This window comes from Xyrauchen texanus, chromosome 6 (genome assembly GCF_025860055.1).
Source record: "Xyrauchen texanus isolate HMW12.3.18 chromosome 6, RBS_HiC_50CHRs, whole genome shotgun sequence".
In the NCBI taxonomy this organism is placed as follows: domain Eukaryota; kingdom Metazoa; phylum Chordata; class Actinopteri; order Cypriniformes; family Catostomidae; genus Xyrauchen; species Xyrauchen texanus.
In genome coordinates this window covers 26,245,317-26,266,376 of record NC_068281.1, presented here as the reverse complement: position 1 = coordinate 26,266,376, position 21,060 = coordinate 26,245,317, and the positions used below count along the sequence as shown (strand labels likewise).

Here is a 21,060-nt window from a genome sequence, read left to right as displayed (position 1 = left end):
GACGTATTCGATGTTCATATACTATGTGTAGAGCTTGTAGAACCCCAGGAGGATGTTTATGAATGCATTGGCTCTACTGTTCATTACTAATATTTTAACAACAGATATGTTCTCAATGTTCTCCACAGAACCTCATTCATTACAGTAACGGGTGATTCATACAGTCAGCCACTGGGGGGCAGTAGTCACTGGAGGTCGTGTTTGAATCGAGGCGCCCTTTCCTCTTGTTTGGTATTGTCCTTTTCAGGATGCAAAAGTTAACAGAGGAATAACAATCAACGAAAATGCCTCTTAGCAAAGGCTAATCTATGTAAATATTTCGCAGCGTATAGAATTCAGCTCAACGCTACACAAGCGCATACCTACTACGGGAGTTCGTCGGTGTAATCAAAGGGAAACGCGCCCGTTTTCAACAACACGAAGAAAAGTGAACACAACATTAGCTAGCGAGCAAGCGAACTGTGTGTTCTATTCAATCAAACTCCAAATCTAACCAATGTCACAGACCCGGACTATTTAGATATATGTTTTTTTTTTTTTTTTTTTGCGCAACCGACCTTGTATTTCAAACGTGTGCACTGATAACACACGGAACGTCATTATTAAGGCCTGTTGTGTTTCTCGTTGAAAATACCGTTTAACACCAACGTCTTTATCAGTATGTGTTTTATCACTCACTCCGCATCTTGAGACAATTTGGATCTTTATATTCATAGTCTTAAAAGCTACACACCGTTTACATGAGCTTATTTGAATTGTTCATACTAACCATCCCTGGAGCATCAAGAAGGAGCTTATAAATGTATAAACATCCTATATCCAGCAAAGCTTTGACATGTTAGCAAACAGGATCCTCAAAACCGCGAGTCATGTCAGCTTGCGCTCTTTGTTTGTGGCGTTCGGTCAAGCCTGGTTGATTGTGTTCTCACAGTTCTTCTGCTGTGGGAGTCTCTCTCAGACTCACTTTAGCTGATCAGTCCGCTCATCTCGTAATATTATTCGCTGAAATGAACCCGGTAAACGCCACCGCGCTGTATGTTTCGGCGTGCCGCTCGCTTCTTCAGTGCGATCCGCAGGATCTTGAGACATACGGTGCATTGTTTAACGTCCTGCCTTTCTTTAGAGACTCCCTATCCTGCCTTGCTTGTGGTAAGTAGCTTTAAAATAATAATTTAATGAGCTGCTATTATATGAATGTTTATTTCTTTTAAATTAAGCTGTTTTCTTTTTTTACCTAGGGAATTTGCTTCTGGATCCAATTTCACCCAAAAATGCATCCTGCCAACACTATGTTTGCAAGGGCTGTAAAGGCAAAAGGATGTTATTGAAGCCATCATGCAGTTGGTGCAAAGACTATGAACATTTTGAGGAAAATAAGCAGCTTCAGATTCTTATTGACTGCTACAAGAGTCTCTGTGAGTGTGTCTCAGTGTGCATCACAACAGAACAGAGTGCTTTGGCAGTCAAAGGATATCATGAGGTGAAGAAGATGCTGGAAGAAGTGTTGGAGATAAAAGAAGAGCAAGAACAGTTAAGCATTACTGAAGAACTAAAGCCTGTACATTTGGATGTTCCTCATCTTAAAACAGAGATGGACTCCTCACAAAATTCTGCTGACATAAAGCTGCATGCCTCTGCTCATGTTTCTGAGGACACACTTTTGACACTTGTGCCACCCTCTGAGATTGTACAAACTGAACTAGAGACGCCCAAGCCGGTCACAGTCCTTGTTAGTGAACCTCTGAATTCTAAAGAACTAAATACAGACACTGTCAATGTCAGTGTGATAAACTGCAATGTTAGTCAGATGAGTGGCACTGAGCAGCTCCCACAAAGTGTTGTAGAGAACCTTGTATCTGACTTTGTAAACAAGGACCATCCTGTTGCCCAACAGCACAAGCTTGTGGTGTCATGTGGACAGCTGAAAACCGCAGCAGAGCCATGTCAGCAAACATCACAGTCCTTGACCAGCGCTGTCCTTGCGCCGGGGCACCCACTGCAACCTCAGACGGGCATGACGCTCCTGGCTGCCGCCCACAGAAAAGTGAGAATGACCCGAAAGCGCTCTCGCTCGGAGAGTGACAGCAAGATGCTCCGACCTCTGCCCATCACCAGCTTCATCCAGGGACCCCCAGTAGCCTCCACAGCTCCACTGAAGACAGCGTTTGAACCTAAAGCCCTGACCCCACCTGCTGTCGTGGTCCCTAATGGAGGTGTGCTGAAGGTCAACAAGACCATGCTGGATTCAACTAAGAACATACAGATAAACGCTGACATAAGTAATAAGAAAGTTCAGCCTAAGACTAAAGTGAGCATACCCAAGGCAAAGGCCAAAACAAAGGACAGGGTGCTCTCTCCAAATATGTTACCGGGACAGCCACCCAAAGTTGTATACAAAAAGACGCAGGAGAAGAAAGGCTGCAAGTGTGGAAGAGCAACCCAGAATCCAAGTGTTCTTACGTGCAGAGGTCAAAGATGTCCCTGCTACTCAAACCGCAAGGCCTGTTTGGATTGCATCTGTAGGGGATGCCAGAATTCATACATGGCAAATGGCGAGAAGAAGCTGGAGGCTTTTGCTGTCCCAGAAAAAGCCCTGGAGCAAACAAGGCTCACTCTTGGCATCAACCTCACCAGTATTTCAGTTAGAAACGCTGGCCCAAACGCAGGAGTCCTTAGCCTATCTGCAGGCTCCCCTATGGCTTCTTTTCTCACTTCCAGTACTGATGAGGACCAGAATTTTGAAGATGCTCTTGAAATGCATTTTGATTGTTGATGGATGTCCCTCTACTGATAGATCTCTCATGAAAGGGTTGCAACTTTAAGGCAGCCATGGTCGTTTTGTAGTTCAGTCTAACAGAAACTGTTTGCCAAAACTCTTGCCTGTAATTTTCATGTTCAACTTATACCATCATACACACTGCTGTAATGGAAAGTTACTGTGAAGCTGAGTGTTATGACTTTTTGTTTTGTTTTGAAGGAACTGCATGCTTCTCTGTGTGGCTGTTATATTCACACAGAACTCCATATCTAATGATATAAGTCACATTAACACCTGTCATTTTGTTTGATGTTCGATTAGCCACATGTTAAAGTTTCACAAGTATTACGTTAAACAATTCCACACTGCAGTCTTTGTCAACTAACATGTATAGCTCATCACAAACATTCCCAAAGCTGTTAAATGATTAACACGCTGAAATTTGTTTACATTCTGCTGACATTTTGTCATGGTAATTCTAATGTATTTTTAAATATATATATAAAATATTCATTTGGAACATGAATAGAAGATTAAATTTAAACACAGCTATACATTATCAGTATTGTCTGCTCAAGTCAGATTAAATCACATGCATTTACTTATGGTGGAAAAAGTAGCACTTAGTCCCATTAGAGCTAGATGTTTTAGAGACCTGTAGACCTATGCTGGTTGCTATAGTCATCACTTCCTGTGTCAAACCCATCTCTTGGTTGTGCACCTCCACCCCTATTTATTAGAAATATTGAAGGTTTGAAATGATGACATTGCTGCCAAATGATTGTTTAAATGCCACATTTGTAAGCAGAAGTGGTTTTGTGGGGATGTTGAAGCACAAATATGTCAAAAGAACATCATTTCTCTATTCTGAACATAACAGTATTTTGTTGTTGTTGTTGTTGTTTTTTTAGAATGCATTCACTTTTCAATTAATTCCCACTGTAGTAAGTTTCAAGTAGGGATAGCTGCAGGCCAGTGAACTCCAAAAGGGGGTTGCGCCAACTCCAAAGGGGGGTGACACCTCCACAGATGGTTAGGGTTATTGAAAGGGTTAAGTAAGGGGCTAGCGGTTTGGATGTCCCGCCCCTTATTGGAGCTCTGTCTACAGCTATACACTTCTCGTAAGTTTTGACATAGCTGGTTTAAACTGATTTCTCAACAGAACAATTAAAACAAAAAACTAGTGAATGTAAAAGTGTTCAATGTGTTGCCTGCGAATGTATTCATGGCAGTGATATTTTTAAAGCAATATGAGAATCAAAGTATCAATGATAGATAAACAACAACCCTTCCCTACAAAAAAAAAGACATTCAAGGTGGTTTTTGTTTAATCATTTGCCTGAGCACCTTTTTAGCCCACTGATCCCTCAATATGCTGACCCTGGATAGTTCTTAGTGTTGTCTTGCTGTTGTGTTGTGATTCCTGTCCTAGGGACCAAAACTAGAAATATGTGTTGAGAAAGGTCAGTGAACATGTCTTTACCGTTTCACGTTTTGTATAATGAAGCAGGGTAGACAGTGCTTCATCAGTATCCTTAAATATGCTTGAAAACACTATTTGTAGGGCCTTTGACCAAATATTGAAAATCGTCTAAGTAAATAGTTAAGTCTTAGATCTTAATAGAAAATTGTGTTGTGTTTTCAAATCCTTTGGTTTGGTAGAGTTGTTATTGTTTCCACCCTTTGCTTTTCAATGGTCATTACTTGAACTCAGATCTTAGTTTCTTGAATTTGAATTACTGGAGATCCTCTTATTATTGCCGGTTTATTCACTGCCACATTTAAATAATGAAAATTGCAACAAAAATAAATTATAGTTTTTTATTTCTTGTTTTTCAAAAATGTGTGTGTCTCATGTATTTGGTATCGTGTCTAATGCACTAAAATTGTTTGACTATGTATACCTTATAGGACCTTTAGTAAGCTTAGCTTTCTTTGCAGTTATTGAATTAACTGCACTCAAGTCAGAGCTGGGTAGTCAGTGCAAACTCAGGTTTTATAGTCGGCAGTAGTTCATAACCTAGACCGCATTGTGGCATTATTGCTAGTATTAATAGATGTACTTCTTCGATGAAATGTACATAATTTGAATCTTTTAATTAACTTTAATAGGCAATACAGGATCTCAATAAATGACTAAAATATCACTTTTGAACATCATGTGATATTTCACTTTGAAAAATATCACTTTCTTAAGCTCAGCATGCAGGAGTTAGGAAGACTTTAGGTAGCAAAGCCATCAAATAAACCTTTATCATAAAATCATACCAAAAATGCAAATGCTGTCATAATTTACTCACCGTCCTGTTGTTCCAAACCTGTATTACTTTCTTTCTTCCAAGGAACGCAAAAGAAGACGTAATGCAGAATGTTAGTCTCCGAATGTTCTGCCACACATCTCCATTTGTCTTACAAGGAAGAAAGTCATACAGGAACAACATGAGAGTGATTAAATTATGGCAGAATTGAGATTTTTGTGCTTTTAAAAGAAACATAAAAGCAGTAAAGTCTTTGTAATTAGGGAATGGGAAAAGCAGCAGTAAAATCTTTGCCCTTGGTTTGACTCAAACAAAATGTGTTCTGTGACATTCATATTTTTAAAAATATAATAATAGATTATGTACATTAAATCGAACTTGGTGGAATATTATTTTAATCTTCGATACAGCACCAATGCATATTCTTTCTTCACTCATAATATTTCACTGTAAGCATGTGACAATTTCTGCCTCCATTTCAGAACTTCAAAGTAAACTGGAAGTCTAACACAAATGTTATGGATTTTATGGTGAGATTGTTTTGTTCGTTAATAACAATATTAGTAGTATATTTTAGTAGATATTTTAACCAGTAAACTGACACCAGTGGCGTAGCCAAGGTTGGGCCTTGCCCACCTAAATTAGACCTAGTCCCACCGAGAATATTAGAGATTATTCTTAGACTTTAAATATATATTTATAAAAAACAGTTTAAAAATGCATAAATCTGATTTCTGAAATGCAAAAGAACTGTTTGTATGTGCCTCTTCTCTGTTGATAAGGAAAATTTGGTAAAAAGAACAAAATTGGGCAAAAGTAATTTCCTGGCTATGCTCTTGATTGACAATGAATAAAGTATCTTTTAAATGTGCACATAGGTTAAACAGATCTTTCAAAAATGAAAATTCAGTCACCATTTACTCACCATTATGTTGTTCCAAACCCGCATGACTTTCCTTCCATGGAACACAAAGGGAGATATTAGAGGAATATAAGAGGAATATTTGCCTCAATCACCATTCCCTTTCACTGCACCTTTTTTCCCTATACAATGAAAGTGAATAGTGACTAAAAATAAACATTCTGCCTTACATCCCCTTTGTGTTTCCTGGAAGAAAGAAATTAATACATGTTTGCTAACAAAGTGATGACCAAATGTTTTTTGTTTTACTTTAGCTGTAGTGATGTAAGAACAACAGTTTTAAGAGGAATTCCCTTGGCATTTGGTTCTTTGTACATTAGTAATATTACTACATGTTTACTATTATCTATAAGCAATAATATAGTTTCTTATAAAAATGGCAGAACATAAATGACTAATTAATTAATTAGAGCCTTTTAGCCACTTTATCTACAATATATAAACCACAACTCCTCAGTCTTGTTGCAAATGACTGAACTTAATAGACAAATGTGTGTAGTAACAGACAGCATTATCTACTTTTTTGCAAATATGTTACAAATATCAGGTCAAATAATTACAAATTGTCATCAAGCCAAGCTATATAATTCTGCACTGCCCTTATTCCCACAGAGAAGTAGCTGGGCCAAAAAGCAAAGCTCACAGAGCCATGAAGACCATCTTCAAAATGGCCATTTGTAACCGAGACCCCTGCCAGCTCCAGCCTCCGGGCATACATGATCCCATCATCCCTCAAAACATCATGCTCACAGGTCAGGACATAAGCATGAGGCGCCCTACGCAAAACGTCTTCTTCTGCAAATAACGGTGCGGCTCTGGCATCCAATAATTCTGGTACCTTCTTTAAGATACTGGGAGACCCAGTCACAGGGAAAACCGGCTTGTACTGTTTTATCATTCGATTAGAGAGGAGAATGGTCCAATCAAGTTTTGAAAGGCTCAGAGACACGTGGCTCTGGTCTTGGGCCGTGTGGTTGTTAATAATAATAGAGTGAATGAGGTCAGATTTGGCACCTAGGTACTCCAACCAGAAAAGAGCCATTAGTGTGCGATACAATATGGGAACGTTCTGGTTCTGCTGATAGGAAAAGCTGTGTTGAAGTCTAATGCTTGGAGCACAGGATAGATCAAGACCTGAAGTTTGAACTTCACCGAGGTACAGTCATCTATTCCAATCTATTGAGAGAAAAAAAAAAAAAATGCATGTTTTTCCCAAAAGATCACCATAAACACATCCTAGTATGCTGCGGCAAATCATGTTTTAGGAAAATTAAACTTGTGGCACTGGCAGATTTTTTAAAACTTGTTTAAAAACAAAATAGTCTAGACAGACAGACAGAGACAGATAGATAGACAGACAGAAATGTAGACAGACAGACAGTGTACCCTTTGAGCCACAGCAGCAGCCAGGTTCCCTCCAGGACTATCTCCACACACCGCTATTCGTCTGTATCGACTAAGTATTGCGCCAGCACTTCTGGCCTCAGGAAGTGCTTAGTGGCCTGCACACACTCATACTGCACTGGGAAGTGCACATCCGGAGTCATGTGATAGCTGAACAAACAGAATGGACATGAAGTGTAAAAAAATCTAAACCAGAGATGATTTCTTCCCTCCTAAATTAATACTCTGAGGACTACTCACTCCACCGTTACAACCACTGCATTCAGATCAGCTGCCATTTGTCTACACAGACTGTCATATGACCCCAACTCTGATGGAGGATAAAAGAGTCATATGACTCACCACATATACCTATTCATACGCCACATACAAAAATGTCAAAACAGGTGATTTCTGCAACCTGAAGTAATAGTTCCCCCAAAAATACAAATTTGTTATCATTTTACTCCCCTTATGCCAAACCTATTCAACTTTTTTTGACACATATGGTGGATTTTTGAGGAATATCATGGCACTATTACATATGACCAAAGCCAAAGAACAAAAACAAACATCTCTAGGCTTCCTCTAGAGTAGGAAAATGTATGAGGATATTGATGTAATTATAATCACATTTGTTAGGCTAATACTGATGTTTTTCGAGGTAAAGCTCTCCAGCAAATGTATTACTTCAGGAAATTTAGTTGTTTTGACATGAATGTCACTTTTCTGAAATTGTTTTATTCTTGATTTATTGAATCTGTTTGAACTTTTTCTTTTATTACCTGGTATGGAAACAAGAGTAAATTATGTGTCATTGCTAATTTGTGAAGTTAGTTGGTACTGAATTTACTAATCTGACGCAACTGTATGTGACTAGAGCAACTAGGAAGGCTCAGCTAATTCTTTCTGACCCTAGTCACCCTTTGTTCACTGAGTTTTGGTTGCTTCCCTCTAGTCTGAGATACAAACTTACTTAATGTAAGACTAACAGATACAAATACTAGTTTCTTCCAGCTGTTACCACTTTTAGAAAGAATTCATTGTAATTTCTCCTTTGGGTTTTTTTTAATTATATATTTTTTTTATTGAGCTGTTTATGAATGTGTATGTATGAACAGCTGCCTACATTCCAAATTGCCTCTGTAGAGGACAATAAAGCCTGAACTTAAAAATGATATAAAAGCACTATAAAGGTAACATAGACCTGTTCGTTATATTCCAAGTCCACTGAAGCCATATGATTGCTTTGTGTGAGAAACACGTTGAAACTTAAGTTGTTGTTCATGGAAAACTGCCATAGCTCCTCTCAGCGCATTCATGAGAGAAGTTGTGATGTCAGATTTGTAAAACAAAGAATTATTTTGAGTTGGATCTTTTCAATCATCTTTTTTAATCCTTTGCAAAACAATAAAAAGGGTCTGAATGATTTAAAAGGTGAAAGTTCACCTTTTGCATTATACAGAAGAAAGTCATATGGGGTTGGAACAACATGAGGGTGAGTAAATATGAACACATGGGAAGTTGGCATGTTGTTTCAGACAGTTCCAGTACCCTAGGATCAGCAACATGCAGACTCACTGACAAGTTCCATCTCCTATCAGACATTTTAGCTTTTATAAGCTTTAGCTCTTCCCTGGTGCTAATGGAAGCAGGAGACCCGGGTTTGGATCCCACATTGAGAATGAATCTTGCTAGCATAATCAGTGACGAGTGCAAATCTGAGGTTGAACTTTTCCCTCTAAGATTAAATTTACTCCACTGATGTTAGGTTTGGGTTTTGTGTTAGGGGGTGCAGTTTATAAAATATGCATTACTCTTCACTGTATTACAGCCTGTACAGCTGAAAACAACTCAACTTCAAAATGTGCCCTTGGTGCCCCTCCATAGACATTTCACCTGGAAAATTGAAAATCTTACACCTGCCCTTACGACCAACAACACTTTCCGCTTTGGTCACTTGGGGTAGTTTTTTGCATTTCGGTTAGCACAGACCAAAAAAAAATGTTCAGTTAATTTCCGATTTCAGTGAAAGATCAGTCTATTTGAAGAACAGCATTTGAACTTTTGGGTGAATTATTCCTTTGAAACCACAAAAGGGAAACATATTCAATAATGGTTATTTTAGTAGTACTGTACAAAGATGGAAAAGCTTGCAGACACACACAGAAACAGAGGCATATGAGAAATCAGTGTACTGAACTTACTGTTCCCCTCTTTATGGTTTTGAAATACAGAATGCATGTTGTGATATTTGTTGTTCACTGACAAAGACAACAAGTGTCATCAAAGCACTGCAATTGAAAAGGAGAGAAAAGTTCATAAAGACAGTGAACAAAGGGAGCATTTCATCCTGCCCTTGGGCATAATCTTTGGTTGTGCCAAGTTGGTCACAGTTCAACAGAACAGACAGATCAGACTGTATGCTGGATGTTCTCTGTTAAAGTTTATGCTGTTTTTAATTTAAATTGATTATTTTAAGAGCTCTGGTTAGCTTTGTAAAATAATTATTGTATGGAGAATTAGTTCCACATAAGTTCAATGCTAAAACAAATATGAACATTAATATTTTTTTTTTTTTTTTAAGGTTATTAAAATTAGACACCATGACCTAATATTTCTATTGTTATAGAATATAATAGAACTAAAAAACAGCTGCACTTTCCAGCCAATCAAAATGGTCCTTTCCATAATTCATCTGGTGGACTTTTTAAAAGCTGATACTTACCATCCACACAACCCCTCGAAATGCTGCATCCAACACCATCAGTTTCCACGCTTCTGAAATTGTCCTGGGCAATGGGATGTAGATGTAATAGGCAACAACAATTGCTAAAAACAATGTAATACCGCAAAGAAGCTTCATCATAAAGTGGTGCCTATCTTCCCAGCTCCCAAGCTGTAACTATCAGGAGGTTAGACAATATGACACTGAGAAATTCAGTGTCAATTCAAGATTTTTTTTTTAATTATTGTAACTTCCTGTGGATTACAATATAGCATTCTGGGAAATGTAGTCTACAAGTTTGTAAATGTACTTACAGCATATTATATTTACATAGGCAATGTCCTTACAGAAAAGAGTGCAACACCTTATTTAATGCGTTGTAATTCTCCTGGAAACATCTTTTTAATCAATTTTAATTGATGAGATCTTTGAGAGAAGAATTTACTTGAAATCTAGAGCTTTGTCATAAATGTTTCAGTACAGATTTTCTGTTAGTGAATAATGAGACTATGAATCCTGTTAGGAATATATTTATTTAGATATTGAATAAGATAGTTCACATGTTCTCTCTGTGTTTGTGTGGGTTTCCTCCGGGTGCTCCAGTTTCCCCCATAAGTCCAAAAACATGCAGGTTAAGTGAATTGGAGACTGTAAATTGCCCCGTAGGTGTGAGTTAGAGCATAAAACCTGTGCCAAGTCAAATATGCGGATCACGGATGGTCTGCTGTGGCGACCCCTAACGGGAGCAGCCGAAAGAAGAAGATATTGAATATGATGGCAATGTTCAGTGACATTCGTTTTTGATTAGTTTTAATGGGATACTTCAACCAAAAATGTTAATTCTTATTTATCATTTATGATGTTAGGCAGAATGTTAGTCTCAGACTTCATTCATTTTCATCGTATTGAAAAAAGATGCAATGAAAGTGAATGGTGTCTGAGACTAACATTCTGCCTAACATCTCCTTTTCTGTTTAACGGAAAAGAGAACATCAAACAGGTTTGGAACAGCACGAGGTTGAGTTAATGATGACAAAATTTAAATTTTTGGTTTAACTGTCCCTTTAATTCATGTCCTCATATCCAGTTGTCATGTCAAATGTCCACCACTAGGGGGCCTTGTTGTTATAAGAAAGATCCTCATATGGCTAAATGTGATAATTATGTGCTTGGGTAGATAGAAACATCTCTCTATTTTCTCATATATTATTAAATTAAATAGACATTATCTATCATAAATAGCTAAATAACATGCAACGGAACCAACCCAATTCAATCTAAATGTTTGCAGATGTCTTCAAAATAATTGTGACATTTTTTTAAATCATTAACTTCCATTTATTGCCTGCTGCATTACATTGGTTGGCAAATATGAGGGATTATAAGCAGTGACCTTCTATTATTAAACCAATTCATACAAACCTTTTACACATATTGAATACATATGAAACAGGTTTTAACAACATTAAGGTGAGTAAAAGATGACAGAATTTTCATCAGAACTTTCAAGCCATTATACTGCTTAATATTAAATACATCAATGCTTTGCTTTACTTGAATTCTTTAACTTATTTGAATGATTAACTAGTTTAAGTCATGCCAAATGCATTACTGTGCATTAAGAATATGCAATGTAACTGCACTTTTATATGTCTATACCAAGAAAATTATATCTTACAAAGCCATACAGAGCAATAAAATAGCATCATACAGTATTATTTACAATAATATAAAAGATACAAGAGTAGTACAGAATTAGCACTAAGGAAGGGAAAGTTCTCTACTATCTCAAACACATCTGATATTCCACTTTATTATTGCTGATGAAATTGATTGTGTCACCAAAATTATGTATGTTGCATATGCCAAGTGTGTAAGGTCTCTGTTGAGTAGAAAACCAGACAGCTTCTAATGGTAGGTTTAACATTTACCATAATCATACCTCACCACAATCAATGCATGTGGTGCATGTGTGCTTTGCTACTCTGTCCAATTGTGCCTTAGTGATTTTGCATTTGTGTTACTTCTGTGCAGTGATTACAGTTATTGGAAAAAGACTGTGGCTAGCCTGGTGCAGGACTGCCAAGTCAGGGGAAAAGTGCATTAAAGGCTTTTGTCTTGCATTTGGTCTTTTCTTGTGTCATAAGTGTTGTTGCTGCATTATCTATCATGCCTTTTATTATGAGGCAAGAGGAAGCCTAGAGATGTTTGTTTTTGTTCTTTGGCTTTGGTCAATTTAGAATGAGAAAGATCTACTGAAAAGAAGTCACAAGGATGTCAGTTTAACAGGGATAACATTGCAAGGAGTTGTTAGTTACCAAATTATGTACATTTGGTAAAACTATACAACCAGAACAAGATAAACAAAATACTTTTCGTTCTCAGTCATTTACTGTACAGACATAATTTGCTACATCAAGAAAAATAGCACGATCATACTACTATACTTTTAAGAATTTATATTAATAAAGACGACCAATTTTCCTTGGTCTTGCTAACACATACATAGATTGAACTGGACATGAATTACTGTACGCCCTGTGACCCAAATATATATATGAAATTACAGAGAAATGAAATATAGCTAAATGAAACCATCTGTGGTGTGAAAATAATTACAGTTACAATAGTTTCCTGACTATGGAATTACACGAGGTTTTGAAGTACTGAAAGACAGAATGACGCTAAACACATGGTCTTCATGTATTACCATGCACTGTCAAAAATAAACATTGCTGTTTTTCTTTATGACATCACATTATTTGAGTGCAATAATTCATAACTTTAAGGCCTAATGAATGATTAAAAGATTTTAGACTGCTTTAAAACTTCATTAATGTAAGGATCAGCTGCAGCTATGCACTTCTGGTGGCATTTACATGCATGAAAGTATACATTTTTAATTCAACAACTCTGACAAAAGAAAACTTACCTCAAATGTTTGCACAAAAATTATTTGCACATTTAGCAGAAAAATACATTTTCAGTGCAAATAATTGTTACTCCAGGGATGCTTGTGCATCACCATTAGATGCTGGAAATGTCCCGCCCCTTACTGAAACGGAAAATATGATTGGTTAGCTAATATCCAAATGCGTCTAAAATGAACGTTCTGATTGGCGTGTTAATTTAGTCAGACTGTCTGTCTTGCCTGTACCATCAGTTGTGCTCCCGCCTTCCGCAGTTCCATGCACATTTAGAGAGAATCTCTGCACACTTTTTAAAATGATGATGATGATATGATGATAATAATAATAATAATAATAATAATAATAAAAACACAATTCACTCAATGGTGCTGTGGCATCGCTTTAGTAGATCGATAAACTAAAAAGCCTACTCATTGTTCTGGTGGCCATACATACATATCATCAATTATTTTAGGTGGGCATACGCAAAATCGTAAGAACCATTTTTACCTAAAAATGTGCATTGTGTGATAACATCTAAATTCCCTGATTTTTGTAAGTACATTTTTTTTTTATCTAACATCACTGAATCAACCTGACTACATCAAGTTACAAATAAATAAATAATAATTTAAGGGTTAGATCAGGTAGAGATAGCTTCTTAAAGGGATAGATCACCCAAAAATGAAAATTCTCTCATAATTTACTCACCCTCAACCTAGAAGAACATCCAGCACAGTAGGTGCATTCAATGTAAGCAAATGGGTACCAAAAATGTGAAGCTCCAAAAAGCACATAAAGGCAACATAAAAGTAATCCATAAGACTTCAGTGGTTGAATCTGTATATTCAGAAGTGATATGATAGGTGTCAGTGAGAAACAGATCAATATTAAATCCTTTTAACTATAAATTCTCCCCCCTGCCCAGTAGGTGTTGATATGCATATTAGCAAATTGCCAAAAACAAAAGAAGAAGAATGTTAAATTCGAGATTGATAGTAAAAAAAATTATTAAATATTGAGCTGTTTATCAGCCACACCTATCATATTGCTACTGATAATATGGATTTAACCACTGGAGTCTTGTGGATTACTTTTATGTGCTTTTGGAGCTTCAAAATGTAGTGACCCTTTCACTTGCATTGTATGGACATACAGAGTTGAAATATTCTTCAAAAATATTTTTTTGTGTTCTGCAGAAGAAAGATAGTCATACATATCTGGGATGGCATGAGGGTGAGTAAATGATGAGAGAATTTTATTATATATTATATATATTATTTATTTTAGATAGATCTAGACTAAACAAGAGGATAAGTACATCAGAGTCTCTATTATGAGAAATAGATGCTTCATGTCCTCAGCTGACAGCTTCATTGAATTCTACCTGCTCAACATCAGTTTCATGTACAACAGTAAAGAGAAGACTCAGGGTTGCAGGCATTATGGGAACAGTTGCAAAGAAAAAGACACTTTTGAAACTCATAAATTCACAGTATGCCCACCTCTTCAGACACTACCACACTGCTTGGATCAGTAACACCAGTCCTCTGAACAGCTTGTTGAAATAACAGGAGGCAAATTTTCCCATATGAGGCATTTTTTATTCACTCTGGCCTGTACCAGAGACTCAGATTGTTTTACTCACAATGACATCATCTCTCATCATGCTCTGAGCTGAAGTTGCACTGTTGGCCTCAATCACGACAGAAACATCCCTTCTATTTGCCAACTGTGATTTACTGCTGCTACATCTGAGACAAGAGAGGAGAGGTGAAGTCAGAGCAAGTCCTTAAAAGTCAAAAGACTTCATTGTCCAGGCCTTTAAAGTTAAAATCCGAAACAGAGTGAATTTATTGGGTTTTTGAGATTGAAGTTCTTTGACACCTCTATCAACAGCTTTGACTAATAGTCACCAAACTCTCAAGTCCCAAGAGGAATCAAATTTAGGATCTGAGCTCCATGCAAATGACTATTCCTTTATTCCCCTCCATCGTTTAATGTGGATTTTGTTTTAGGAGGAGAAATTTGATAGCTTTGTAACACAATGCATTTAACTGGAGACAGCATGATCTTGATATCTAGACAGGCTGTTGTTTGTTCACTGTACATGTAGTGCAGACAGCTAGTTTCCATCACCAGGGCACAATGGATTCTGGTACTAATGTGGGAAGTTTAGGGATCGTGACTATTTAACTAAAAATGGGTAAGATATAATTATACAAATTCTGAAAATTAATTGCAAATTTTAAAACTTTCCATTTGTTACGGATGTACAAAAAAAACTATTTAGATGTTTACACATGAAGCAATATTTGTTCATATAGTAGTACTATTACAAGAATATGTATGTATATATATATATATACACACACAGGTATACACTGTAAAAATATTTGTCACACAACCTTTGCTTCATGTGGTAACATCAAATTAACTGGTTTTATTCAAGTCAAAAATATTATTTCATATGACTGAATCAACCTGACCTTATTAGGTTACACCACTGAAAGTCATTTTCAAGGATTAGATCAAGTAGAAATAATTCTTCCAGGTAACAACAACTGCACGTAACAAGTTTTTACTGTGTTGTTTGCTCCTTAATGTCAGATGAACCTGAATTAAATTCCCTCTGCCTCTACACTTTCAATCTCAGAGGTTCAGCTCAGAGACATTTGAACATGACTCTGTCTTGTAAAATATAAAGACATACCTATAGAAATAACCCTCAGGCATCACAACCAAGCCACGGTAACTTGCACCTGTCTTTGAATTCTTATGTCATGACTAACTTGTACAAGCAGGCCGTTGATATTTGCATGCACATGTTGTGTTGTGTATCACAACTCTTAACAAAAAGCCGTAAACGTGTATAGAGATCACTTAAGATGCTAAAGTGTTAATTTTTTCCTTAAAGATCTTTTTTTTATGCTTTTTGTGTCTCAAACTTTCATTTTTTCCCTATGTAATCAGCAGTGGCATCACAGTAAAATGTAAGGATTTGGTCTAGCAAAAGTTAAACAAATTATTTTCATAAATTTCATTGTTGGGTTTGTTATTGTTTTCTAACTTGGATTTCATAATTCAAACGAAAAGGTTTCTCTCAGAAAAGTTTCCTTCTTTTATGTTATGCCAAGGAAACATCAGATTCTAAGAGCAATGGAAGCACAATTGTGCACATCTGCATTCATTCATTTTACCAAAGAAGGTGCTCTGCTGTCCCAGCTGAGATTGCCAACTGCATCTACACAAGAAGAGTTACAGCTTGCAGCTATTGTCAAAATGTCTCACATGCAAACATAAATTTTATTGAAGATGGAAAATATTATTTAACATCCCTGAATCAACCTTAACTAGTTTACACAAAAAAAATTTAAAAAAAAATAAATATATGTGTGTAAAAAAAAAAAGGGTAGAAAAAGTGAATATAGCTCCTTTTAAGGTAACAATTGCAGGTTGTAATTTTTTACAGTGTAAGTACCTGAGGTAGGTTGTTTAAAAAAGTGGTTTCAACTTGTTTTGTTTAAGGGCCCAGATTTTACATTGGACATCATTTGAATGAAATTTCTCCACTTGGCAACATACATCTTCTAAAGTGATATGATAGATGTGGGTGAGGAACAGATAAACATTTAAGTCCTTTTTTACTATAAATTCTCCTCCCTGCCCTGTGTCGATTTGCACAAGGAAAATAAAAGAATGTGATTGACAGTAAAAAAGGACTTTGGGAAATATTGATCTTTTTCTCACCCACATCTATAATATCGCTTCTGAAGACATTGATTTAACCATTTATGGAGACATATGGATAACTTTTATGCTGCCTTTATGTGCTATTGAAGCTTAATATTTTTGGTACCCTTTCACTTGCATTGTGAGGACCAACAGAGCTAAAAAATTCTTCAAAAAGCTTTGTTTGTATTCAGCAGAAGAAAGTAATCCACATCTGGTATGGCATGATGGTGAGTACTGATCAGAGAATTTTCATTTTTTGGGTTAACCATCCCTTTAACATTAAGTTCTTCAGAATGAGGACATGTCACACAACCTGTCCATGCTGGTATTTCCCTATTTGGCTAGATTCCAGAAAGCACGACAGCCGAGAGAGTGGCAGATGTAGAGTGGTTATATAAATATATATGTATATTATATATACATATATATTTATATATGTATATTGGTATCGACGGTTACCGTCGATACCAATCCACTATTATTTTATACGTGTGCGTGTGTGTGTGTGTGTGTGTGTATGTGTATATATATATATATATATATATATATATATATATATATATACACATACATTTATATTTATACAATTATATTTATATATATATATATATATTTATACAAGCACTCTACATGGGCCACTCTCTCGGCTGTCGTAGCTTCTGGACACTCTCTCTTTCCCTCTCGACACTTGGCGTCCCTTTAAATGTCTCTCTCCGCGTCAGTACAACAAGACACAGGTGTTAGAGATAATTACAAACCAGGTGACAAGCCTTACCGCTCTCTCTCTCTCCCACGGACCGACACACGGCCACGCCCACCCATGCCACAGTGACAGATGAATTTGAGCCAAAATAGCTTAGAGTTTGATTAGGCACTTGACCTTTGACTTCAAAAATAAAATAGGATGGTTTTTCTCCTAACTTTTAAAGTAGAGGTTCTCAACGGGGATGGTACTGCCCCCCTAGTGGGCATTCAAAGGATACCAGGGGACGTTGAGAGCAAATTAGTAGAGATGGGGCATTAGGTTACAAATGAGGCGTGTTTATCATTCATGTTAATCAGATATATTGTCAAGTTCTGTTTGCATAAAAATGTTTATACAACTCCATTATACGGGTTGATATGCATTTGTACTGCAGTTCATCTGATTCTGAAGTCTAGCGATGAATCTGAAGTATCTGGATTAGCAGCATCAAATTGACAGGCGAAGTCACAACTTCCACTAATGCACCTGTATGGCTCTGGAGATGGATATAGCTCAGTGGACAGAGCAGCACGAGTGCAAAGCAAGTGCGGTCTCGAGCTCTTAAACACGCTCCTCTGATCATTGCAGCACTAGGTGTACCTATGAGAAGCACAAGGAAACCATTTGCATTTGGCACAGAATTCTACATGACCACCCTTGAACTTTAGGCTGAACTATATTCATAAGATACTACATATTATAATATCACTACTTCAGCTATATTAAATTTGTCATAGGCTACATAAGAGGAGTGAGGGAATATTAACCTTTTGGTAAAACTTTTAAATGTTTATATTTTGTATTTTGTGTTTTTACATGTTTAGAGTAGGCATACTGTTTGTAATCACAAAAATGCCATAATTTACTTGAAATAAATCATGTTAAACCTAACCACGGCAGTGAAGATCCATGATTCCATGTGCTTACTATGGTCTTCTAACAAATACCACTGCTAAAACTATAAAAAATTAATAAATAAATTGCAAATGCAAAATACACTATTTTTGTAAATGAATGGAAATGCATAAATCCTAAAAAAAATTAAAAATAAAAATAAACAAAGAAAAAAAAAAGCCTAAAAATATTTTTGTTTGAGAGTAAGAAAATATAACTGATTTTGTTTGCCTTCAGCAATTCCAAGAGATTACTCATTTGAATCAATACGTACCTGAGGAAAGGAGCTCAAACTCAGTCACACTGTTAATTTAGAATAATTTAGTCACATAAATTAGGTGTTAAATTTGTACTTTTTATAGATGTTATAGATAACCTTTTGTTGATACCAGTAAATATGCATCTACATCTAAATCAAAATCAATGCTGTAAAATCAATGCTGTAATCGTTTCACTTATTTTTGAAATATAATAACAATAGCACTTTTATTATTAGTTTGCCTTCACATTTTCATTTTATAGGTTTCAGATATAGCCCTCCATCTGCTTAACTTTAAGAAATATAAGGTTTGGTCTCACATTCATGACGTGTAAACCTGCTGAATTTATTAACAAAACTTAAAAATTATGAAATGCATCGAAGTTGCATCGTGCAAATTAGGCAAAAAATGCAAATATTGAGTTGTGTTTAATGTTTTTTTTTTCTGGGGTAAGGGAATGAAGTAAGGGCTTTCATCAAAATAATGTTGATAACCACTGTTTTAAAAGTCTGTAAAGACTATTCATTTTGATAACCTAACGATGCATTTTATATAGTTGTTATATAGTTGGTCACAGTTTATTATTGCATTTAGCATTGGCCATTACATTGACCCGATCAGAACACACCTGTGACCCATCTTATGGGTCGTGACCCATCAGCGGATGACAACTGGTTTAGAACATCTCTGCCAAACCCCCTTTCTGAGAGGAAAGTTTAGATGAAGTCAGGGAGGGTTAAGTGATTGGATATGGGGAGTGTGTTTATGGTACACATACTGCCCTCCCTCACTCTTGGGCCTGTGCCAGGCTGTGCCACATTTGGAGGAGCTGCAAACAAAGGATTGATTCATGGAAGTGAAGGTACACTTGTACACTCATCCATATCAGATTCCTGCAAATTCCACACTGACACTCCCCTCGGCAAGTTGCCCTTATTCCGCTCCAGATCTCAACATAATGAAAGGACTGATGGAAAAAGATACAGTGTAAAACAGAGATCTTTTCTTTAAAGGGTTTTTTGATGTTTTCTTGTAAAGCATTACATATTGATGAACTGCTTCAGCAAAATAAGAACTGAAAATATCACATCTGCTCAGATTAGCTGATAAGCTAATTAGAACTGTGCAGCTGTTATTGCTTTTAGAAATAAAAACATCTGAACAATCGGGTTGTAAATAAATGAATGGCTGTCTTAGCTTCTGACAGGCAAGACATTGTGCTTACAGCAGTTTTCTCTCCAAAGCGAAGTCAGAGTGATAGGGGGAGAGAGAAATGAGTGCTGTTAGAGGGAGAGGACAGTGATAGTTGTGGGTTGGTAATGATAGTATGGATTGATAAAAATCAGTGATGGAATTTCAGTTGTTAGAGAAATAGGCCACCAACTGGGAGCGGGATGTTGCTTCAAAAGTACTCTGTAGTCTTACATAGTTAGATCTTGACTAAACGGCAAAAGGTATGTGTGGAGCGGAGGGGGGCGGGGGCGGGGCCGGAATATCGCGCGCCCGGTCCCCATTCGGCCTGATGAGGCGCGCGAGGGATAAAGGCGGCCGGTGACGATTGTTCGAGAGAGAGAGAATTACAGGCATGTCCGTCGTGTGTTTGTTTATGTGTTTTTGGTTTGAGTTTTCATTAAATTATGATTTATATTGACAAGCCGGTTCTCGCCTCCTCCTTGCCCATCCTTTAACTGTTTTACAGTATGGTTCATATTGCAAGCTTTTTATGGCCAAGTAATGTCTGCTTAGACAGGAAGAGACTGACTGTATGTACTTGTAAAGCGACCAACCATAGTTAATTTTCCTTTTATATGCAATATAGGAGCAGATTTATCTAAAATTACTTGGGCAAATCTAGCGATTATTTAATTCCAAAAAGTTCTCAAAATATAAGCCCAGTACCTTGTAAAAACATTGTTGCTTCTTGGTGGACTGTTAAAAAGAAGTATGCAGAAGTATGCAATTTAAAACATAAAAGCAAGAAAGGTATTACAAAAAGTATTTTGTAATACCTTTCTTGCTTTTATGCTTTAAATTGCATACTTCTGCACTATTCTATGCCATTTTGTAGTGTAAGTAGTGTGTTCCCACTGAAAAATAAAATGAAAAGAAGAGTACTACAAGTACCCAGATGATGTACTTCTTCAAACAAAACAAAAACAGTGTGTTAGTTCAACATTTTATGCAACTCAGTGGTCACAGCTTTGCCCTAAGTAGTGGAAGGCATGGGGTTAGGTTGCAGTGCTGGCCTGACAAAATAATTGTTGCTAATGGTGAATTTGGCAACTAGGAAAACTTCTGTGAAGACAGCGGTAGCATCCGAAACCAAAGGTAGCTGTCTTGGTTGCCTCACTACCCTATCAGTCAATGATATGGACACAGCCACTACCTTGCATATGTGCACTGAATGCTGTGTAAACAGGTACATTATATGAGATCTAAAGTTTTGGCTAACATGCTAAATCTAGCGG

At 36.7% G+C, this 21,060-nt stretch overlaps 1 protein-coding gene and 1 pseudogene across 1 annotated transcript; one reads left to right on the top strand and one right to left on the bottom strand.

Annotated features, from left to right (window-relative positions):
- The first annotated feature begins 239 nt into the window (after positions 1-239).
- Positions 240-5,096, top strand: LOC127644764 (E3 ubiquitin-protein ligase MSL2-like). Its single transcript, XM_052128136.1, has 2 exons — positions 240-1,149; positions 1,239-5,096. Exons 1-2 carry the CDS (start codon positions 1,008-1,010, stop codon positions 2,771-2,773), a joined length of 1,677 nt encoding a protein of 558 aa, XP_051984096.1. The 5' UTR covers positions 240-1,007; the 3' UTR covers positions 2,774-5,096.
- Positions 5,097-5,107: 11 nt separating this feature from the next.
- Positions 5,108-21,060, bottom strand: part of LOC127645682 (neutral cholesterol ester hydrolase 1-like) — a 133,401-nt pseudogene continuing 117,448 nt past the window's right edge.

Excerpts from the sequence above, each read along its gene's own strand:
- LOC127644764 (XM_052128136.1), top strand. The coding sequence starts at position 1,008 with ATGAACCCGGTAAACGCCACCGCGCTGTATGTTTCGGCGTGCCGCTCG. Across the intron at positions 1,150-1,238 it reads CCTATCCTGCCTTGCTTGTG|GGAATTTGCTTCTGGATCCA; the intron begins GTAAGTAGCTTT and ends TTTTTTACCTAG.